The sequence below is a fragment of the Heterodontus francisci genome, chromosome 4, assembly GCF_036365525.1.
Source record: "Heterodontus francisci isolate sHetFra1 chromosome 4, sHetFra1.hap1, whole genome shotgun sequence".
NCBI classification, from domain to species: domain Eukaryota; kingdom Metazoa; phylum Chordata; class Chondrichthyes; order Heterodontiformes; family Heterodontidae; genus Heterodontus; species Heterodontus francisci.
The window spans coordinates 68990097-69014967 of NC_090374.1; the positions used below are offsets into that span (position 1 = coordinate 68990097).

The window sequence follows — 24871 nt, forward strand, 5'->3', positions numbered from 1 at the left end:
TCCTCTCTGACCACAGGAGAGGTGTCAGAGAACTGGAGGACAGCGAATGTTGTACCATTATTCAAGAAGGGTAGCAGGGATAAACCAGGTAATTATAGGCCTGTGAGTCTAATATCAGTGATAGGAAAACTATTGGAAAAAATTCTGAGGGACAGGATTAATCTCCACTTGGAGAGGCAGGGATTAATCAGGGATAGTCAGCATGGCTTTGTCAGGGGGAGATCATGTCTAACAAACTTGATTGAATTTTTCGAGGTGGTGACTAGATATGTAGATGAGGATAAAGCAGTTGATGTAGTCTACATGGACTCCAGTAAGGCTTTTGATAAGGTCCTGCATGGGAGATTGGTTATGAAGGTAAGAGCCCATGGGATCCAGGGCAATTTGGCAAATTGAATCCAAAATTGGCTTAGTGGCAGGAGGAAGAGGGTGATGGTCGAGGGTTGTTTTTGCGATTGGAAGCCTGTGACCAGTGGTGTACCGCAGGGATCGGTACTGGGACCCTTGCTATTTGTGATGTACATTAATGATTTAGACTTGAATATAGGAGGTATGATCAGTAAGTTCACAGACGACACGAAAATTGGTGGTGTTGTAAATAGTGAGGAGGAAAGCCTTTAATTACAGGACGCTATAGATGGGCTGGTAATATGGGCAGAGCAGTGGCAAATGGAATTTAATCCTGAGAAGTATAAGATGATGCATTTTGGGAGGACTAACAAGGCAAGGGAATATACAATGGGTGCTAGGACCCTAGGAAGTACAAAGGGTCAGAGGGACCTTGGTGTACTTGTCTGTATATCACTGAAGGCAGCAGCACAGGTAGGTAAGGTGGTTCGAAAGGCACATGGGATATTTGCCTTTATTAGCCGAGGCATAGAATATAAGAGCAGGGAGGTTATGATGGAGCTGTATAAAATGCTAGTTACGCCACAGCGGGAGTACTGTGTACAGTTCTGGTGGCCATAGCTATAGGAAGGATGTGATTGCACTGGAGAGGGTACAGAGAAGATCCACCAGGATGTTGCCTGGGCTGGAGCATTTCAGCTTTGAAGAGAGAGTGGATAGGCTAGGGTTATTTTCCTTAGAGCAGAGAAGGCTGAGGGGAGACCTGATTGAGGTATTCAAATTATGAGGGGCATAGATAAGGTAGATAGGAAGAAACTTTTTCCCTTAGTGGAGGTGTCAATATCACGGGGCATAGATTTAAGTAAGGGGCAGGAGACTTAGAGGGGATTGAGGAAACTTTTTTCATCCAGAGGGTGGCTGGAATCTGGAACACATTGCCTGAAGGGGTGGTAGAGGCAGGAACCCTCACAACATTTGAGAAGTATCTAGATGAGCACTTGAAACACCATAGAATACAAGGCTACGGGCCAAGTGCTGGAAAATGGGATTAGAATAGATAGGTGCTTGATGGCCGGCACGGACACAATGGGCCTGTTCCTGTGCTGTATAAGTCTATGACTCTATGATTGTACGGATGAATAGACTTAATTTCTTTAATGTATGTTAATTATTTGTCTCACTATGAAAGAAAGTGAAATGGAGAGCTAAATGTAGTTAAAGCAATCGATTTTATAGTTGGGGAGAGATGTAAGTGGTTTAGTAAAGGGAGCATGTGAGATGGCTGAAGGCTCTGCCAGTGATAGTGGAATGGAAGATCACACAGTCGGCTAGAGTTGAAAGAATGAAGGATGCAAGTAGGAATAGAGGAAAGGGAGGTTGCAGAAATGAGATTGAAAAATTAATCCTGGCGTTTGAAAAGAGGAATAGAGAAAATGAGGCAAATCAAGATTTGAAAAGAACTCCAAATACTGGAAATCTGAAATATAAACGGGGCATACGGGAAAGACATAGCAGATGTGAGAACATCTGTGATGAGTAAAGATGGGTAAATGTTTTATGTGTATATCCACAACCAGAACTAAAAAGTAGTAAAGTTACTCCAAATTTGGGTTTTAAATGCCAGTAGATTGTAAGAGCAAGGGAAAAAGAGGGAGGCAAGGAGTTTCAGTTTTGAGTTCATTAGAAAGAATTAATTGGGGTGAAAAGTAAGTATGATGAATCTTCATTTCAACTCATTGAACATGCAGAGGGAAGAGGAGCATGGTGGATGGCATGCATAGAATTTAGCAGGAAGAAATGAACAAACTTAAAGAAGTTAAAACATTTATGTAAAAGGGCAAGATTGAAGTTCAGAGATGTGAGAAAGATTGCCCATCAAGTGTTTTGTATCCTGTCTGGAAGTGTGATAGAGATGCTAAAAGATCCCCTGCAGATATTAGATATGTATTCAAGGTTTCAAATAGAATGGGCTTCATAGAAAGTTAGGGATTGTTGATGGCAAGAGGGGTGTTTTGCAACAAAAGGGAAACCAAGCTTTTTGGACATAACTTTGTCAATGGAGATTGTGGGAGTCCTATTTCAGCTTAGATTATTGGTGTATTTTTAGGAGTCAGATAATATAATTATCTAAGTGGGGGGGAGGGGGGGGAATCAAACCTAAGCAACAGATATGAAGAAAGAGAGATTTCCAAATGCTGCTCAGGAGGTAAGTTTTAAAGAAATTTTGAAGATGGTGGAAGATGGAACATTTCCTTGAAGATAATTCCAGAGTGGTTTCGGTAGAGAATTCCAAAGCATGCAGACGATATGGCTGATGGATCTGCCAGTGATACTAGATTGGAAGGAGAGGGGACATACAGAAAGCTAGATTTGGAAGAACAAAGGATGCAAGCAGGATGTAGGGCAGGGAGACTGCACTGTGTGCTGTGAAAAATTTGGTAAGGACACAGTGACACGTGTGGGGACCTTGGCATGCAATCGTGTTGCCCGCAGAGTTCTGGATGAGTTGTAGTTATAGCATGGAGCTTGGGAGGAAACTGTTGGAGAAGTTTGAAGAACTGCAATAGTAGTTGATATTACTGAATAACTAAAAGATTGTCATTAAGTATTACAGCATTGAAACTGTAAACAATTCAACCACAATACGGTACTGATGATTCAGCTTATTTTTCAGTTTCTTTGTCAAATGCTATTTTTTGTGCTTTCTTTTCAAAATGCAGTTTTCATTTTTGGATGATGTATACTATTGATTTACCTTAGCTTCTGGCAGTTTTCATTACATTAAAATACACCTTTGAATAAAATGAATTGTTTTTATAAGTTATCATGTTTTCAGTGATAGTGTTAGATAATACATAGAATATGATAAAGCATTCAACAATAACAAGAGTATTTGACCCATGTAAAGCCTATTTTTCCTAGACCGTGTACAAGCTACCCTATCATGAAAACTATATGAACAACTTAATCTGCTGAGAAAAAGTTATGCAAAATTTCTCCTGGACCCCTGAGGAAGAATGATTAAGTATCAAGTAACATAAAACTTCACCAGCAACCTTCCAGATTCCTTACGTTAACAGAACAGAATTTTTTGCTTTTTAAAAATTCATTCCTGGGATATGGATATTGCTGGCAAGGTTGGCATTTATTGTCCATCCTTAGTTGCCTTGAGCAGATGGTGCTATGTTTCTTCCCCTTGATGAAGTCGCAAACCAGTGATTTGATACCACTGTGTTGCATGCTAGGTCACTTCAGAGTGCAGTTAAGAGTCAACCATGTTGTGCGATTGGAGACACATACAAACCATATTGGGTATGGATGTAAGGTTTCCTTCCCTAAAAGATCAGTTGGGTTTTTAGAACAATCTGCTGGCTTCATGGTCACTTTTTTCCTGATACCTTTTGCTAACTTTCCAGATTTTTTTAAACCTAAATTCAAGTTCTCAAATTGCCATGGTGGGTTTTTGACTTCTTATTCGTCCAGGCCTCTGGATTACTTTATCTTCATTTGGTAAATGTCTAGGACTTTCAAAAGACCTCATTGGGACTTACACCAGTTCTCAGCTGTTGTGAGTTTTCTTCAGGCCTTATTAAGGGCTTTCAGGACACGATTTCTGGAGTAGGACAGGAACTCCCTTGATATAACCTGTTGATCTGAGGACAGATGGAAGATCTGCTTATTTACTCTGTTCTCACCAAAATTTAAACAGGCACTGTAAACAGGATTGAATCCTGGTAGACCTGGGTTCTACCTTGAATTCCTGTCTCAGAGGCAAGATCTCTTCTCCATCCTTCCTGCAATCCTGGAAATTTTGGGCTCAGTACCTTAACCAACTGTACCAATCACACTTGTAAAGAAAGGTTACAAGATCGTTTATTTTAAAAAAAACTGTCTCATACATTCTTAAAATGGAAGTTATCTCATAAATATCAGTAGTTATTTCTGATACCATGAACAGTCCAAAAACAGTGAAAAGATTAAAGTGCCACTTTTATTGATTTGATTTGCAGCCAGCCTTGGGATAGCATCTGAAATTATAGTGATTATTGATGCCTCTGATGATGCGTATGGAACATTCCAATTCAGCAATGACTCTTTGCATATGAATGGTACAGAACCTGAAGGGGGTCATGATATTGTCTTATTACAGGTCAGTAATTTATCTTGCCCATTATCTAAATATTTTATCTGAGATGGAAAATAGAAATTATGTTGAACCATAAAAATATATTGGTGAGTAAGATGCTTAGTTTGTAGTGTGAAATTTGAGAATACATTGTAATGTCATTACTTTGTGGAACTCATTGGTAAGATTCTAAAATTGACAATCTATTATACAATTTATGAGTTTAATAAGTTGTTTGAATTTTTAGGTTGTACGAGCTGGTGGTACCCTGTCCCAGACTACTTTATTTTGGGATGTTGTCTCTGATCCTTTCAGTAATTTGGTCAATATCCATGGCAATGTCACATTCGAAATAGGACAATCTTTGGCCAACATTGTACTGCAGGTGGCTTCAGATGATGTTCCAGAATTGGATGAAGAGTTAATGATTTACATCAGTAATGTTTCCAAAGGTCGCCTGGGAAGTCTAACAAATGCTACCTTGACAGTTCTAGCTAATGATGACCCCTATGGTGTGTTCATATTTTCGAAAAGAAGTCGGCCAATCATAGTTGAAGAGGAGGACCAGAATGTGACGCTAACAGTTGAGCGGTTAAATGGATCCATGGGTATTGCCATAGTCACGTACGCAACTGTGGATGACACAAAGTCAACTGATCTGCCATATTTCATTGCTAGGGCAACAGAAGAAAGTGATTACCTTGCTATATCTGGGTCAATAATCTTTGAAGCTAATCAAACAGAAGCTAATGTAACCATTCCCATACTGGATGATGTAGATCCTGAGCAGCCAGAGTCTGTGTTTGTCCAGCTGCATAATGTTGTGCTGCTGAAAGGGGAACAGGACAGACCAAGTGAGTAATCCAAAATAGTTTATTGGATTTTTATTCTATTTTATTGTTCACAGTCTTTTTTTAAAGTTATTCTCTTCCTCTACTATATACCATTAACCATTCCCTCACAAAAACCTGCTGCCACACCTCTGTCAGTGCCACTCTGTAAATGATGCCATGCAGGTCTTGTCTGGTCTGCCTCATCTTTAGATTTTCTTCCTCCATGAAGAAGTGTTCAGTTGAGATCAGAAACCTGCAGCTTATGTAATCAAGTGAGCCCATTTGTGACATGGCAATCAGCAATTTTCTAAGCTACCTAAAAAGCTTTATTTTTGTGTAATACAAATTGCTAGAACCAAGTTATATACTTAGCCTGCTTTGTTAACTTGCACAAGCCGAATACACCTCTCCAAATGAGCAACTTGAGAAGGCAGAGTGCCACATTGCACTGAGATTGGGCATGTCCCTGTTATTGGTTTGTTATTTGATCTTAATTATAAGATAAGAAAGTTCATCCAGTTCCAATACACATAATACATCAATATGCTGAGATGTCAAATTAGCCTTCTGTTTAAAGATACGAACATACGAATTAGGAGCGGAAGTAGGCCAATTGGCCCCTCGAGCCTGCTCTGCCATTCAACAAGATCATGGCTGATCTGTTTGTAACCACAACTTTAGAGTCTATCTACCTCTGCCTTAAAAATATTCAGACTCTGCTTCCACCGCCTTTTGAGGAAGAGAATTCCAAAGACTCACGACCCTCTGAGAAAAAACATTTCTCTTCATCTCTGTCTTAAATGGGCTACCCCTTATTTTTAAACAGTGACCCCTAGTTCGAGATTCTCCCACAAGACGAATCATTCTTTCCACATCCACCCTGTCAAGACCCCTCAGGATCTTATATGTTTCAATCAAGTCGCCTCTTACTCTTCTAAACTCCAGCGGATACAAGCCTAGCCAATACAACCTTTCCTCATAAGACAGCCCGCCCATTCCAGGTATTAGTCTAGTAAAGATATTGAGTTTTTTTTTACATTTGGTGCCAACTTTCTCTGCCTTTGTTTTTCTCTCACCCACTTTCAGAAAGTATTGACTCCTTATTGGGCCTTTGGATAACCTATTGAAATTTTCTTTGTATTAATGATTTTACTGTGCAGTTGTGCTACTTCCTGGTGCAATTGCAGTAGGCAGGGGAGGAAAATTGTGCAGGACACAATGCTGCTGTTTCCCTGCTTTATGACACCACTTTCAAAGTTTTGTGCTGGACTCATTCATACAATAGGTTTGCCTGTGTATGTGTAGGCCTATTATAGTGATATGCAAAGGGCAGAATTATTTTCCTACCAATTCCTAGGTGCTAGGAATTTTATTATTCTGGTGGGGAGCTTTAAACCATCAAGTAATCAATGGCAGTAGACAATGTGGGAGATTTTAAAAATATATGATCTCGCTTGCTATTCCATTTTGGATACTGGTGAGGGCGAGGGTTCCTCAAGAGGAGTGCAACAAGAGCCAAGTCCATGGCAGCATAGGTGGCTCAGCTGCACAGGAGGGTAGGAAGAAGGGTGGAAGGGCAATAGTGATAGGGGATTTATTAGTGAGAGGAACAGACAGGTATTTCTGCAGCCACAGATGTGACACCAGAATGGTGTGTTGCCTCCCCGGTGCCAGGGTCAAGGATGTCACAGAGCGGTTGCAGGACATTCTTCTGGGGAACGTGAACAGCCTGAAATCGTGGTCCACATTGGTACAAAGGCAAACATCAAATAGGATCAGAATGAGGAATAATGCTAAGACAAAGTTATGGGCAGTCTAAATGAATACACACAGCATTTGCAACAAGGTAGATGATTTGAAGGCACAAACAGAGTTAAATGGGTATGATTTAATTGCCATTACGGAGACCTGGTTACTGGGTGACCAGGTCTGGGAACTGAATATTCAGGGATATTCATCATTCAGGAGGGATGGGCAGAGGGGAAAAGCAGGTGGGGTAGCGCTGTTGATAAGAGATGAGATCTGTACATTAGTGAAAGAGAATCTTAGATCGAAGGAGCAAGATGTAGAATCAGTTTGGGTGGAGTTAATAAACAGCAAGGGGCAGCAGCAAACATTGGTGGGAGTTGTTTATAGGCCATAAAACTATAGTGATAATGTTAGACACGGTATAAATCAGGAATTAGAGCTGCATGTAGCACGTGCAATACTGCAATAATGGGTGAATTCAATTTACACAAAGATTGGGTAAACCTAATCAGCACCAACGCTGTGGAGGATGAACTCCTGGAGTGTGTACGAGAGGGGTTTCTGGAGCAGTATGTTGAAAAACCAACTAGGGATCTCCTCTGGAGATCTTCCCTCTACAGCTCCCAACCTCATAGTCCCGCAACCTCGGACAGCCCGCTTCCACCTCTTTCCCCAAATCCACAAACGGGACTGTCCCTGTAGACCCATTGTGTCAGCCTGCTCCTGCCCCAATCAACTTATTTCTTTCTATCTTGACTCTATCTTTTCTCCGCTGGTCCAGTCTCTTCCCACCGACATCCGTGACTCTTCTGACGCCCTACATCATTTTGACAATTTCCAGTTTCCTGGTCGCAACCACCTCCTCTTCACAATGGACGTCCAATCGCTCTACACCTCCATCCCCCACCAGGATGGTTGAGAGCTCTCCACTTCTTCCTTGAACAGAGACCCAACCAGTCCCCATCCACCTCCACCCTCCTCCGCCTGGCTGAACTTGTTCTCACATTGAACAACTTCTCCTTCAACTCCACTCACTTCCTTCAAGTAAAAGGTGTTGCTATGGGTACCTGCATGGGTCCTAGTTATGCCTGTCTTTTTGTGGGATATGTCAAGCATTCTTTGATCCAGTCCTACTCAGGCCCCCTCCCCCAACTCTTTTTCCGGTACATTGATGACTGTATCGGTGCCGTTTCCTGCTCCCGCCCCGAACTGGAAAACTTTATTAACTTTGCTTCCAATTTCCAACCTTCTCTCACCTTTACATGGTCCATCTCTGACACTTCCCTTCCCTTCCTTGACTCCTCTGTCTCTATCTCTGGGGATAGGTTGTCTACTAATATCCATTATAAGCCCACCGACTCCCACAGCTACCTCAACTACACTTCTTCACACCCTACCTCCTGTAAGGACTCCATTCCATTTTCCCAGTTTCTCAGTTTCCGACGCATCTGCTCTGATGATGCTACCTTCCATGACGATGCTTCTGATATGACCTCCTTTTTCCTCAACCGAGGATTCCCCCCCACTGTTGACAGGGCCCTCAACCGTGTCCGGCCCATTTCCCGCACCTCCATCCTCACCCCTTCCCCTCCCTCCCAGAACCGTGACAGGGTTCCCCTTGTCCTCACTTTCCACCCCATCAGCCTCCATATCCAAAAGGATCATCCTCCGCCATTTCCTCCACCTCCAGCGTGATGCCACTACCAAACGCATCTTCCCCTCCCTTCCCCTATCAGCATTCCGAAGGGATCGTTCCCTCCGCGACACCCTGGTCCACTCCTCCATTACCCCCACCACCTCATCCCCTTCCCATGGCACCTTCCCCTGCAATCGCAGGAGATGTAATACCTGCCCATTTACCTCTTTTCTCCTCACTATCCCAGGCCCCAAACACTCCTTTCAGGTGAAGCAGCGATTTACTTGTACTTCTTTCAATGTAGTATACTGTATTCTCTGCTCACAATGTGGTCTCCTCTACATTGGGGAGACTGAACACAGACTGGGTGAACGCTTTGCAGAGCACCTCCGCTCAGTCCGCAAGCATGACCCTGAGCTTCCGGTTGCTTGTCATTTCAACACTCCCCCCTGCTCTCATGCTCACATCTCTGTCCTGGGATTGCTGCGGTGTTCCAGTGAACAGCATCTCATTTACCGATTAGGCACACTACAGCCTGCCGGACTGAACATTGAGTTCAATAATTTCAGAGCATGATGGGCCCCTCATTTTACTTTCATTTTTAGTTATTTTTTCTTTTTTACATTTTTTACAATTTTTTTTGCATGTTTATTTCATTTCATCTTAGTTTGTTCAGTTTGCTTACCCACTGCTTTTTTTCATGTTTGTACTTGCTGCTGTTCAATCTTCAGTCCGTTAACACCCTATCTGTACTAATTCTTTGTCTTTCAACACACCATTAACATATTGTTTGCTTTTGCTCCATGACCTTTTGGTCAGCTATGTGGCCTTGTCCAATCTACACCTTTTCCTTTGTTATCTCTTGCCCCACCCCCGCCTCACTTGCTTATAACCTTTGACATTTCTAATATTTGCCAGTTCCGAAGAAGGGTCACTGACCCGAAACGTTAACTCTGCTTCTCTCCCCACAGATGCTGCCAGACCTGCTGAGTATTTCCAGCATTTCTTGTTTTTATTTTATATTATATTAGGGATCAGAGTATTTTAGATTTAGCGTTATGCAATGAGAAAGGGCTAATTAATAACCTTGCTGTAAAGGAGCCAGTAGGAAATAGTGACCACAATATAATAGAATTCCTGATTAAGTTTGTAAGAGATGTAGTTCATTCAGCCTGTCCAACCTTTCCTCATAAGACAACCTGCCCATTCCAGTTATTAGTCTAGTAAAGATATTTACTTGTTTTTTTCTTTACAATAGGTGCCAACTTTCTCTGCCTGTATTTTTCTCTCACCCACTTTCAGAAAATATTGACTCCTTAATTGGCCTTTGGATAATTTTTTGCAATTTTCTTTATATTAAAGATTTTACTGTGCAATTGTGCTGACTTCCTGGTGCAACTGCAGTAGGCAGTGGAGGAAAGTTATGCAGGACACAATTCTTAAATCTGAACAAAGGAAACTATGAAGGTATGAGGGGCAAGTTGGCTATGGTGGATTGGAAAAATACATTCAAAGATTTGACAGTAGACAGGCAATGGCTAATATTTAAAGAAGTATTACATGGTTTACAACAAATATATATTCCTCTAAGACGCAAAAACCCAACAGGAAAGGTGAATCGGCTGTGGCTAACAAATGCAGTTAAGGATTGCATTAGGTCAAAGGAAGTGACTTAAAAGGTCGCCAAAAAAAGTTGATAAACCAGAGGATTGGGAGCAATTTAGAGTCCAACAACAGAGGACCAAGAAACTGATAAAGAAAGGGAACAGAGATTATGAATGTAAGCTAGTTAGAAACAAAAAGGCGCACTGTAAAAGCCTCCATAGGTATGTGAAAAGGAAATGATTAGCAAGGACAAATATGGGTCCATTCCATTGCCGGCAGAGACAGGAGAGTTTGTGGTGGAGAATGAAGAAATGGCAGAGAGATTAAACAATTGCTTTGTGTCTGTCTTCATGGAGGAAGACACAGAAAATCTCCCAGAAATACTAGAGAACCAAGGGATTGGTAAAAATGAGGAACTGAAAGTAAATAGTATCAATAAAGAGGTAGTACTCGAAAAATTAATTGGATTGAAAGTTGATAAATCCCCTGGACCAGATGAGCTACATCCCAGCATATTGAAGGAAGTGGCTATAGAGATAGTGGATGCGTTAGTGGTTATCTTTCACAAGTCTGTAGATTCTGGAAGGGTTCCTGCAGACTGGAAAGTAGGAAATGTAACCCCACTATTTAAGAAGGGAGTGATAGAGAAAACAGAGAACTACAGACCTGTTAGTTTGGCGTCAGTAGTAGGGAAAATTTGAGAACCGATTATTAAGGATGAGATAACTGGACACTTGGAAAATAATGATATGATTGGGCACAATGGATTTGTGAAAGAGAAATCATGTTTGACAAACATTTTGGAGTTTTTTGAGGATGTTACGTGTAGCATAGATAAGAGGGAACCAGTAGATATGGTATATTTGGATTTTCAGAAGGTTTTTGATAAGGCCCCACACAGGAGGTTAGCAAACAAAATTAGAGCACATGGGATTGGGGGTGATATGCTGCAATGGATTGAGAATTGATTAACAGACAGAAAGCAGAGAGTAGGAAAAAAGTGGTCGTTCTCAGGATGGCAGGCTGTTACTAGTGGGGTACCGCAAGGATCAGTGCTTGGGCCACAGCTGTTTCCAATCGATATAAATGATTTGGATGTGGGGAACAATTGTAATATTTCCAAATTTGCAGATGACACAAAACTAGGTGAGAATGTAAGTTGTGAGGAGGATGCATGGAAGCTTCAAGGGGATTTGGACAGGCTAAGTTAATGGACAAGAACATGGCAGGTGGAATATAATGTGACTAAGTGTGAAGCGATCTACTTTGGTAGAAAAAAACAAAAAGGCAGAGTATTTCTTAAATGGTGAGAGGTTGGGAAGTGTTGATGTCCAAAGAGACCTGGGTGTCCTTGTTCATGAGTCGCTAAAAGCTGGTATGCTGGTGCAGCAAGCAATTAGGAAGGCAAATGGTATGTTAGAGTCATAGAATCATAGCGTCGTACAGCATAGAAACAGGCCCTTCAGCCCACCGCGTCCATGCCGACCATAATGTTTATCTATACTAATCCCACCTGCCTACATTAATTCTATATCCCTCTATGCCTTGCTCATTCAACTACCTGTCCAGATGCCTCTTAAATGTTGCTACTGTTCCTGCATCCACCACCTCCTCTGGCAGCTCATTCCAGATACCCACTATTCTTTGTGTGAAAAATTTACCCCTTTGATCCCCTTTAAACCTCCTCCCTCTCACCTTAAATCTATGCCCTCCATTTTTAGTCACCCCTACCATGGGAAACAGACTCTGGCTATCTACCCTATCTATGCTTCTCATAATTATATATACCTCGATCATGTCCCCTCGCAGCCTCCTTCGCTCCAGGGAAAACAGACCCAGCCTATCCAATCTCTCTTTATAACTCAAGCCCTCTAAACCAGGCAACATCCTTGTGAATCTTTTCTGCACCCTCTCTAGCTTAATCAATCTTTTCTGCAGTGCGGTGACCAGAACTGCACACAGTACTCCAAGTGTGGCCGAACCAATGTTATGTACAACTGTAACATGACGTCCCAACTCTTGTACTCAATGCCTCGGCCGATGAAGGCAAGCATGCCATATGCCTTCTTCACCACCCTGTCGACCTGTGTTGCCATTTTCAGGGAACTATGTACTTGCACCCCAAGGTCTCTCTGCTCAACAACACTCCCCAGGGCCCTGCCATTCACTGCATATGTCCTGCCCTGGTTTAACTTCCCAAAGTGCATCATGTCGCACTTGTCTGTGTTATATTCCATTTGCCAATCCCTTGCCCACTTTCCCAGTTGATCTATATCCTGTTGTAACCTGAGACAAACTTCTTCACTGTCCACTATACCACCAATTTTGACGTAATCTGCAAACTTACTAATCATGCCCCTTACAAAGAACAAAAGAACAAAGAACAGTACAGCACAGGAACAGGCCATTCGGCCCTCCAAGCCTGCGCCGATCTTGATGCCTGCCTAAACTAACACCTTCTGCACTTCCGGGGTCCGTATCCCTCTATTCCCATCCTATTCATGTATTTGTCAAGATGCCTCTTAAACGTCTCTATGGTACCTGCTTCCACCACCTCCCCCGGCAACAAGTTCCAGGCACTCACCACCCTCTGTGTAAAGAACTTGCCTCGCACATTCCCTCTAAACTTTGCCCCTCTCACCTTAAACCTATGTCCCCTAGTAACTGACTCTTCCACCCTGGGTAAAAGCTTCTGACATTCACATCCAAGTCATTAATATATATGATAAACAACAGAGGGCCCAGCACTGATCCCTGCGGCACACCACTGGTCACCGGCTTCCAATCTGAGAAACAACCCTCCACTACCACCCTCTGCCTCCTATCACCAAGCCAATTTTGTATCCAATTGGCTTGCTCACCCTGGATCCCATGTGTTCGAACCTTCCGGATCAGCCTACCATGCGGGACCTTGTCAAAGGCCTTGCTAAAGTCCACGTCGACAACATCCACCCTCCTGCCCTCGTCAATCCTCTTGCTCACCTCTTCAAAAAACTCAATCAAATTCATGAGACATGATTTCCCACGCTCAAAGCCATGCTGACTATCCCTAATCAGACCATGCCTTTCCAGATACATGTAAATCCTGTCTCTCAGAATCCCTTCCAATAACTTTCCCACCACTAATATAAGGCTCACCGGTCTGTAGTTCCCTGGCTTATCCCTGCTGCCCTTCTTAAATAAAGGCATAACATTAGCTATTCTCCAGTCTTCCAGTTCCTCACCCGTGGCTAACGATGACACAAAAATCTCTGCCAGGGCCCCAGCAATCTCCTCCCTTGCTTCCCATAGCATCCTAGGATACACCTGGTCAGGCCCTGGGGATTTATCCACCTTAATGAGCTTCAAAACCTCCAACACCTCCTCCTTTGTAATGTTGATATGCTCTTGGATATCGCTGTTCCCTCCCTTGAACTCACTAGCTTCCATGACCTTCTCCACGGTAAATACAGATGAGAAGTATTCATTTAAGACCTCACCCATCTCCCTTGGCTCCACACATAGATTACCACACTGATTCTTAAGGGGACCTACTCTCACCTGAGCTACCCTTTTACTCTTAATATACTTATAGAATCTATTGGGATTCTCCTTTATCTTAGCTGCCAGGGAAATCTCATGGCCCCTTTTCGCCCTCCTAATTTCCTTCTTAAGTGTACTCCTACATCCCTTATACGCCTCGAGGGACTCGCTTGACCCCAGCTGCCTATGCCTGACATATGCCTCCTTCTTTGTCCTGACCAGACCCTCAATATCCCTCGTCAACCAAGGTTCCCTAAACTTGCCAGCCTTGCCCTTCAGTCTAACAGGAACATGCTGGCCCTGAACTCTTCCTATCTCACTTTTAAAAGCCTCCCACTTGCCAGATGTCCCTTTACCTGTAAACAGCCTGTCCCATTCAATTTTTGAGAGTTCCTATCTGATGCCATCAAAATTAGCCTTCCCCCAATTTAGGACTTCAACCTGAGGACCAGTCCTATCCTTTTCCATAACTATCTTGAAGCTAATAGAGTTATGGTCACTGGTCCCAAAGTGCTCCCCCACTAACACATCAACCAGCTGCCCAGCCTCATTTCCTAAGAGGAGGTCGAGTGTAGCCCCTTCTCTAGTAGGGCCATCCACATACTGCTTCAGAAAACTATCCTGGACACACTTAACAAATTCTTCCCCATCTGATCCCTTCGCACTAAGGCAGTCCCAGTCAATATTAGGGAAGTTAGGGACAGTGGCGCAGTGGTTAGTACTGTAGCCTCACAGCTCCAGCAACCTGGGTTTGGTTCTGGGTACTGCCTGTGCAGCGTTTGCAAGTTCTCCCTGTGACCGTGTGGGTTTCCATTGGGTGCTCCAGTTTCCTCCCACGGCCAAAGACTTGCAGGTTGCTTGGTAAATTGGCCATTGTAAATTATCCCTAGTGTAGATAGGTGGTAGGAGAATTGAGGGAAGGTGGGGATGTGGTAGGGAATAGGGGGTTAACATAGGATTAGTATAAATGGATGGTTGTTGGTTGGCACAGACTCGGTGGGCTGAAGGGCCTGTTTCAGTGCTGTATGACACTCTCTCTCTCTATCCAAGTTAAAATCACCTACTATTACAACCCTATTATTCCTACATCTATCTGTGATTTCCCTACATATATGCTCCTCCAATTCCCTCTGACTATTGGGGGGCCTATAGTATAATCCCATCAAAGTGATCACCCCTTTCTTATTTCTAAGTTCTACCCATATGGCCTCGCTGGAAGGTCCCCCCGGGATATCCTCTCTAAGTACTGTCGCAATGTCCTCCCTAATCAATAGTGCAACTCCCCCTCTTCTCTTACCTCCACCTCTGTCACGCTGGAAGCAACGGTACTCCGGAACATTGAGCTGTCAGTCCTGCCCATCCTCCAACCACGTTTCCGCAATAGCTATAGTATCACAATCCCATGTACCGATCCATGCTCTGAGTTCATCTGCCTTACCTGTAAGGCTTCTTGCATTAAAGTAAATGCAGTTTAGCCTACCAGACCTAGGCCTCCTTGTAAGAGGATCTGAGTACAGGAGTAAAGATGTATTATTTCTATTGTATAAAGCCTTGATGAGACCCCACCTGGAGTATTGTGCACAGTTTTGGTCTCCTTATCTAAGGAAGGATATACTTGCCATAGAGGGAGTGCAATGGAGCTTCACCAGACTAATCTCTGGGATGGTGGGATTATTTTATGAGGAGCGATTGCAGAAACTGGGCCTGTTTTCTCTAGAGTTTGGAAGAATGAGAGGTGATCTCAATGAAACATAAAAAATTCTTACAGGGTGTTACAGGGTCGATATCGATAGGACGTTTCGGAGTCGAGAACAAGGGGACACAGTCTCAGAATGAGGGGCAGGCCATTTAAGACTGAGATGAGGAGGAATTTCTTTACTCGGAGGGTGATGAATCTGTGGAATTCTCTACCCCAGAGGGCTGTGGAAGCTCAGTCATTGAGCATGTTCAAGACAGAAATCGATAGATTTCTGGATACTAATGACATCAAAGGATATGGGGATAGTGGGGAAAAATGGCGTAGAGGTAGATGATCAGCCATGATCTGTTTGAATGGCGGAACAGGCTCGACGGGCTGGATAGCCTACTCCTGTTCCTATTTCCTATGATCCTATATCCAGTGAAATAAGGGTTATTGAGCGCTATTGCCATAGTGGGAGTGGGGTGGGGGGAAGGAACAGGGCTAGTGTGGGGGCTGTGCCAGACAAATCTTGAGTAGTTCCTTTGCACAAGGGTTTTGAGAACACCGGGTAGCAATCAGATTTTCCAGGAATAGGTGGGTGCCACAGATGTACCCGCAGTGATGCTTGTCCTGCCTGATCTGTGGAAATTAGGCGTCCTACCACTGACCCCATATATTCCAGCAATTATTTCATGAACATTTTTGAGGCTGTAATAATTATCCGCACCCTGAAACCTTATCCTGTGTCAGAGATGCAGGCAGAGGGTGGTTGGATGTTCCGTTCCATAAAAGTTATGCGACAGTACTGACCAAGAGGGAAAAGTGCCATGTTGTATATTACTGTGGAAGATCAATACCAGGTTATGCTTTGAGAGAGAATGAATAATGTGTAACAGTTTTGAAGGTTCATAAAAGCTTGTATGTAAATAAACATGTGACTAGGTAGTTCTTTGGAAATAAATTAGATTAGCAGTCAGAGCAGAACAGTAAATGGTGTTATCCTACAAAGTGTACTTTTGCAGAAAGGAATTTAAGATAGAAATGTCTCAGTACTACTTTTTATTATTTTGTTTTATAAAACCATACAGGTGCCTGTCTGCTGGTAAAAGGTAAAAAGTTTCTTTAACACACTACTCGAGTCTACCTTAGAAATTAATTTTGTGATTTTACAGTTCTAACCTTCATATGACTCAAATGTTTTCACATCTAAATTGCATTAGATTAGAGTCTGCATGTTTGGCACAAAGACCTGTGACTGAACATTACTGGTATTGTAGTCACAGTACAGTGCAGTGCCTGATCTAGATTTGCCTAAATTGGTTAATACTGTGATGATCAAGAAGTGATCATGAATCCATATTTAGACATAGAACATTATCCACAACACAGATTTTGTTTCCCATGCTTGCAGGAGTTTATTAATTGAAACTGCTCACAGATCTAATAATGTCAGATGACTGCTCTACGAAATATCTAATGAATGAAACATGTAAGGGTATATACAATTCTAAGGGACATACCTTTTGGAATTCTCTTCCCCAGAGAGCAGTGGAGGCTGAGTCATTGAATATATTCAAGGCTGAGTTAGACAGATTTTTGATCTACAGGGGAGTCAGGGTTATGGGGGCAGGAGGAAAGTGGAGTTGAGGCCACAATAAGATCAGCCATGATCTTATTGAATAAAAGCAAAATACTGCGGATGCTGGAAATCTGAAACAAAAACAAGAAATGCTGGATTCACTCAGCAGGTCTGGCAGCATCTGTGGAAAGAGAAGCAGAGTTAACGTTTCGGGTCAGTGACCCTTCTTCGGAACTGACAAATATTAGAAAAGTCACAGATTATAAACAAGTGAGGTGGGGGTTGGGCAAGAGATAACAAAGGAGAAGGTGCAGATTGGACCAGGCCGCATAGCTGACCAAAAGGTCACGGAGCAAAGGCAAACAATATGTTAATGGTGTGTTGAAAGACAAAGCATTAGTACAGATTAGGTGTGAATATACTGAATATTGAACATCAGCAAGTGCAAACCTGAAAAAAAACAGTGGGTAAGAAAACTGAACAAACTAAGATGAAATGAAATAAATGCAAAAAAAGATTGTAAAAAATGTAAAAAGGAATGCAAAAAAAAGGAAGAAAAAATAACTAAAAATGACTAAAAATGAAAGTAAAGTGGGGGGCTGTCATGCTCTGAAATTATTGAACTCAATGTTCAGTCCGGCAGGCTGTAGTGTGCCTAATCGGTAGATGAGATGCTGTTCCTCGAGCTTGCGTTGATGTTCACTGGAACACTGCAGCAATCCCAGGACAGAGATGTGAGCATGAGAGCAGGGGGGAGTGTTGAAATGGCAAGCAACCGGAAGCTCAGGGTCCTGCTTGCGGACTGAGCGGAGATGTTCCGCAAAGCGGTCACCCAGTCTGCGCTTGGTCTCCCCAATGTAGAGGAGACCACACTGTGAGCAGCGAATACAGTATACTACATTGAAAGAAGTACAAGTAAATCGCTGCTTCACCTGAAAGGAGTGTTTGGGGCCTGGGATTATTGAATGGTTGGGCAGACTTGAGGGGCCTGAATGGCCTACTCCTCCTAGTTCTTATGAGTGGTTGTGCGCTTGCCATCTCTCATAATAATGGGAATATCTGGATCATTAGATCACTAGGTACATGCTGAAGTTATCCACCCTTTTTCTGAGGAGCTGAGATGACTTTTGAATTTGTTTTATAAATAGTGTCTTTCATATAGAGTATGATTTAAATTTATCCGAGCTCCTGTTTAAGAAAAGACTTTCTGGCTGAAAAGAGAATGACAATGGTTATATAAGCCTTTGCTGACTAATATTCGCACATACCGTCACAATGCCCAGCTTAAACTCTTCATTTGGTTACCGACTATTCAGTGAGGGAACAAATTGCTTTCTAAAGCATCATTACTTGTGTTAGGGAGGGAGTAGGCATGCAGATTTCATTGTTAGTACTTTTACTATTCATGCCACTGAAGTACCACAATGGATTATTTTATGTATGCAGTTGTGTGGCCAGAGCTTCAAGTAAGGTTTGAGGAGGAACACCAGTAGTAAGTACAGAGGAGAGTGTTTGCCTATAAAAGACTTAGCTACACTTACAGATATGTAGGTCCTATATTTCTTACTGATATTTTAATCTAATATGAAAATAGGTAATCATGTACTTTTGTAAGGGAGAAGGTAAGTGCAGAAGGAAATTCTTTTAAACTTTTCACTTTTGAAATAAGCATTATGCCAATCTAGGTAGCTAATGTAAAAGTAAATAAATTCTACATTTTAAAGGAGATAATCAGTATTTTGAAGACCTGATTATTTGTTTATCCTCAGAGTAGGGAGCCTCTTAAATTATATCAACTAAGGGTGCAATTATTAACAGTTCCACCAGAAATCTCACAGATTGGAATTCTTTCTTGTCTTGATTGGAGCCACCTCAGCAGAGAAAGTTCAGTGCAGGCTCAGCACTTAACAGTAATCATCTGGTACTGCATTTAACTGCAAAAAGTGCACTGTCTGATGAGTCTCCTGAATAAGCTGTTCAGTACAATGGTCCTAATTTTGTGAAATTGACTGAACTAAACAAGCATCATAGTGAAGAGTGGATGCAACACTTTTTGGTACTGGTTCAAAGGTGATTAGTTGCATTAATGAACAACTATTTAATTCACTAAGCAATTTCCTATTTTGCAATGCTGTGTAACCAAGGACTAATATCTAATATGCTAGGTGAGATATCCAGCAGGAAACTTGTGTCTGATGGAAGTGGATTGGTGACTCCCCGCATTGTTTCCAACTTATCCTCTTTGTGTGGGTTGCGAGTTGTTCATACAAAAATGCCTTAGTTACAAAATAACCCAGGGCACGATCCAGATGTAAAATCAGCGGAAGAATTGGGTTGCCTCATATGCCAATTGACATGGAGGAAGAAGAATATCCAATACATGATATTCATACAGTGATAAAATGTTTATTGAATTATTTTTTGCCTTTACACATGGACTAATGTAATAGTATGCACACACTTTTAGTTACTGGTTCTCCACGCCTTGGACCAAAGAATGACATCATGGCCCACGTGATAATCAATGCCAACGATGATGCATTTGGTACCCTGCAGCTTTCCACTTCTGCTGTACGAGTTTCTGAAAATTATATTGGACCAATAATCAATGTGACAAGAACTGGAGGCATATTTGCAGATGTTTCTGTGAAATTCCAAGCTTTGTCAATGACAGCGAGAGTTGGTAAGAGACATTTAAACCTTATTAATATTACACTTTGAGTTCGAGTCCGTTATGTACTTTACCATATGTTAATTTGGAAATTTTATAAATATGACTTGGCCTGTGCTGTGGTTCATAGTATAGAAAATCTAACATTGCCTGTCTGGGAATGGTAAGACATGCTTTGTGGCTGGAATTCCTCACACACGGGGCTGGATTTTAAGAGCCCACCACGGGGAGAGGCGGCAGGCGGAAAAAATGGCAGCCCGCAGACATGGGTTGTGCACCGCCATGCCGCCAGGCACTTTTTTAAATACCCTGGTCGGCCTGCCTCCCAATCACATGGTGGGGATGGGCTCTGGCGCCTGAAATGGCATCAACTGCCTGTGCGCTGGCACCACTTTTAAAGGGCAGCTAGCTCTGCCGGCTAATTTAAATTTTTAAAGGGAATCGACCGCCCCCCCACCACCCCCACCGATACTGTTCAATTCAAAATTCTATCGCCCCTTTTCCACTCCCAATAACAATAAAATTAAGTATCTGCCTTTTCCCCCCCAAAAAAACACTTACCTTACAAATATGACCTTCCCCCTCGCCCAAAACTGTACAAAGTTCACAGTTCACTCCTTCCCACCATCCCCTACACTAATGACGAGCGTTTGACCCCATTTCCCCCCCCAGCACTAAAAATCTCACGTTGTCCCCCTTCCCCACCACTGCACTGCCTGCTTTTCCCAGATGGGAAGATGAAGGCGCAGGAGGGCCGGCTGCTGCTCTGAAGATTGTGGTCCGACTGTAGGATTGCTGGTAAGGTTATTTAAATGTATGGCATTGTGCTCATTTTACTATGCAAAGTTGGGTCCCATTGCCCAGCAGCGGGAGGGCTGCCACGAAGTCTTGCCATTGGGCCCGGCCCTCCCGGCGTCGGGCTGTGTGGCGGGCCGCTGCCGGAATGATCTGCTGGCCACCACCATTGGTAGTGGACCCTTTGGCTGTTTGGGTGTACTTTCTGGAATTTGTAGCACCCCCAAAGGCCTCTCCAGTTCTCCCTCTTCCTTCAGAAACCTCCTCAAAGCCCATCGATTCAACTGAGATTCAGTGCATGTTTCCCGTGACATTTACATGTGTTTTATTTTAATATAAATGGAATTTGCTTTTGTCAAGAAATGGAGGTAAGGGGAAGAGAATGGAGACGAGATAGTTCCTCACAGGGAGGTAAGGAGAAATTTTAGGGAATGCCTAACTGGTCTACTTTTGTCCAATGTCTTGCAGCCAGTTTTAGAGTAGAATTGGTGGAGTGCAGGTTTCTTTGATTTCCCATTGGGCAAAAATATTGCAATGTAGGACAGCAGGTGAAATAAATGAGGGGGAACTAGTAAATAAGACCAGTAAGACTAAGAGGAAGAGCAGGCAGGGAGATGTTGCTGAGTACAGTGGGACTGGTGGTCTGAAGTGCATTTGTTTCAATGCGAGAAGTATAACAGGTAAGGCAGATGAACTTAGAGCTTGGATTAGTTCTTGGAACTATGATGTTGTTGCTATTACAGAGACTTGGTTGAGGGAAGGACAGGATTGGCAGCTAAATGTTCCGGGATTTAGAAGCTTCAGGCGGGATAGAGGGGGATGTAAAAGGGGTGGGGGAGTTGCATTACTGGTTAAGGAGAATATCACAGCTGCACTGCAGGAGGACACCTCGGAGGGGTCATGCAGCGAGGCAATATGGGTGGAGCTCAGGAATAGGAAGGGTGCAGTCACAATGTTGGGGGTTTACTACAGGCCTCCCAACAGCCAGCGGGAGGTAGAGGAGCAGATATAGAGACAGATTTTGGAAAGATGCAAAGGTAACAGGGTTGTAGTGGTGGGTGATTTTAACTTCCCCTATATTGACTGGGACTCACTTAGTGCTAGGGGCTTGGATAGGGCAGAATTTGTAAGGAGCATCCAGGAGGACTTCTTGAAACAATATGTAGATAGTCCAACTAGGGATGGGGCCGTACTGGACCTGGTATTGGGGAATGAGCCCGGCCAGGTGGTCGAAGTTTCAGTGGGGGAGCATTTCGGGAACAGTGACCATAATTCCGTAAGTTTTAAGGTACTTGTGGATAAGGATAAGAGTAGTCCTCGGGTGAAGGTGCTAAATTAGGGAAGGCTAATTATAACAATATTAGGCAGGAACTGAAGAATTTAGATTGGGGGCGGCTGTTTGAGGGTAAATCAACATCTGACATGTGGGAGTCTTTCAAACGTCAGTTGATTAGAATCCAGGACCGGCATGTTCCTGTGAGGAAGAAGGATAAGTTTGGCAAGTTTTGGGAGCCTTTGATAACGAGGGATATTGTGAGCCTAGTCAAAAAGAAAAAGGAAGCATTCGGAAGGGCGAGAAGGCTGGGAACAGACAAAGTCCTTGAGGAATATAAAGACAGTAGGAAGGAACTTAAGCAAGGAGTAAGGAGGGCTGAAAGGGGTCATGAAAAGTCATTGGTAAACAGGATTAAGGAGAATCCCAAGGCTTTTAATACCTATATAAAGAGCAAGAGAGTAATCAGGGAAAGTGTTGGCCCATTCAAGGACAGAGGAGGGAATCTATCTATGGAGCCAGAGGAAATGGGTGAGGTACTAAATGAGTACTTTGCATCAGTATTCACCAAAGAGAAGGACTTGGTGGATGATGAGTCTAGGGAAGGGAGTGTCGATAGTCTCAGTCATGTCATTATCAAAAAGGAGGAGGTGTTCGGCATCTTGCAAAGCATTAAGGTAGATATGTCCCCAGGGCCTGATGGGATCTACCCCAGAATACTGAGGGAGATAAGGGAAGAAATTGCTGGGGCCTTGACAGAAATCTTTGTATCCTCATTGGCTACAGGTGAGGTCCCAGAGGACTGGAGAATAGCCAATGTTGTTCCTTTGTTTAAGAAGGGTAGCAAGGATAATCCAGGAAATTATAGGCCGGTGAGCCTTATGTCAGTGGTAGGGAAATTATTAGAGAGGATTCTTCGGGACAGGATTTACTTCCATTTGGAAACAAATGAACTTATTAGCAAGAGGCAGCATGGTTTTGTGAAGGGAAGGTCGTGTCTCACTAACTTGATTGAGATTTTTGAGGAAGTGACGAAGATGATTGATGAAGGAAGGGCAGTGGATGTTGTCTATATGGACTTCAGTAAAGCCTTTGACAAGGTCCTTCATGGCAGACTGGTACAAAAGGTGAAGTCACACGGGTTCAGAGGTGAGCTGGCAAGATGGATACAGAACTGGCTCGGTCATAGAAGACAGAGGATATCAGTGGATGGGTGTTTTTCTGAATGGAGGGATGGGACTAATGGTGTTCCACAGGGATCAGTGCTGGGACCTTTGCTGTTTGTTGTATATATAAATGATTTGGAGGAAAATGTAGCTGGCCTGATTAGTAAGTTTGCGGATGACACAAAGGTTGGTGCAGTTGCGGATAGTGATGAGGATTATCAGAGGATACAGCAAGATATAGATCGGTTGGAGACTTGGACTGAGAAATGGCAGATGGAGTTTAATCCGGACAAATGTGAGGTAATGCATTTTGGAAGCTCTAATGCAGGTGGGAAGTATACAGTAAATGGCAGAACCCTTAGGAGTATTGACAGGCAGAGAGATCTGGGCGTACAGGTCCACAGGTCACTGAAAGTGGCAACGCAGGTGGATAAGGTAGTCAAGAAGGCATACAGCATGCTTGCCTTCATCGGTTGGGGCATAGAGTATAAAAATTGGCAAGTCATGCTGCAGCTGTACGGAACTTTAGTTAGGCCACACTTAGAATATTGCGTGCAATTCTGGTCGCCACACTACCAGAAGGACGTGGAGGCTTTGGAGAGGGTACAGAAGAGGTTTACCAGGATGTTGCCTGGTCTGGAGGGCATTAGCTATGAGGAGAGTTTGGATAAACTCGGATTGTTTTCACTGGAACGACGGAGGTGGAGGGGCGACATGATAGAGGTTTACAAAGTTATGAGCGGCATGGACAGAGTGGATAGTCAGAAGCTTTTTCCCAGGGTGGAAGAGTCAGTTACTTGGGGACATAGGTTTAAGGTGAGAGGGGAAAAGTTTAGAGGGGATGTGTGAGGCAAGTTCTTTACACAGAGGGTGGTGAGTGCCTGGAACTTGCTGCCGGGGGAGATGGTGGAAGCAGTTACGATAGCGACGTTTAAGAGGCATCTTGACAAATACATAAAAAGATGAGAATAGAGGGATACGGTCCCCGGAAGTGCAGAAGGTTTTAATTTAGACAGGCATCATGATCGGCGCAGGCTTGGAGGGCCGAATGGCCTGTTCCTGTGCTGTACTGTTCTTTGTTCTTTGTGGATGAAAACTGAGAAGAAGGCAAACAGTAAGAGAAATGCAACAAAAAAATTGAATGCAAATGATGAAATCAATAAAATGGAGAATACGGATGACAATTAAAATGTTAAACCAGTGGCCCAGTAATAACTCTGAAATTTTGCAAACACAACATTACTGGGAAATGTTAAACACACACTACTGCTGTTAATAGAGAATGAAATATGTACTCTGGCCATGTATACATTGACCCCTAAGAAGTATAGTAGGAGCTTTTTAAAACCTAATTTCTCAGGGAAAATTATTGATCGAACTTTTTTGTATTATTTCTGTAGGTGAAGATTACAGTATAGCATCTTCTGATGTCATCTTACTCGAAGGGGAAACCAGCAAAGCTGTACCAATTTACCTCCTCAATGACATAATTCCTGAACTTGAAGAATCATTTCATATTGAGCTGATTAATGAGACCACAGGGGGAGCTGTGCTTGGAGCTGTTACGGAGGCAACCATTACAATTGAGGCTTCAGATGACCCTTATGGATCCTTTGGTAAAACCAAAAGTTTAGAAATCAACTGCTGGTTATTGAAATGCATTATTAGTAAGCAGGTAGTTTATCCAACTTTAAACAGCACCTTAGATTACATTGAGTGATAAAGTTGCAATTATGGATTATCAAGGCTTTTTTCATGAATGGAATTAGGATGAATGTACAAGTGCAGGTATGTTGCTCATGATTTTTCTGTATGTGTGGCTGGTGGGCAAGACTCCTCACCGTTTACACGCCTTCCTAAAATTGGCCCTTAAATTTGTAACTTAAT

The 24871-nt window shown here is 42.9% G+C and overlaps 1 protein-coding gene across 1 annotated transcript in view; it reads left to right on the plus strand.

Annotated features, from left to right (window-relative positions):
• Positions 1–24871, plus strand: part of adgrv1 (adhesion G protein-coupled receptor V1) — an 810104-nt gene that overhangs the window by 169673 nt on the left and 615560 nt on the right. The window contains exons 26-29 of the mRNA XM_068029668.1: positions 4359–4498; positions 4722–5328; positions 19547–19762; positions 24385–24600. Coding sequence (XP_067885769.1) covers positions 4359–4498; positions 4722–5328; positions 19547–19762; positions 24385–24600 — 1179 coding nt within the window. The remainder of the gene's footprint in view (positions 1–4358; positions 4499–4721; positions 5329–19546; positions 19763–24384; positions 24601–24871) is intronic.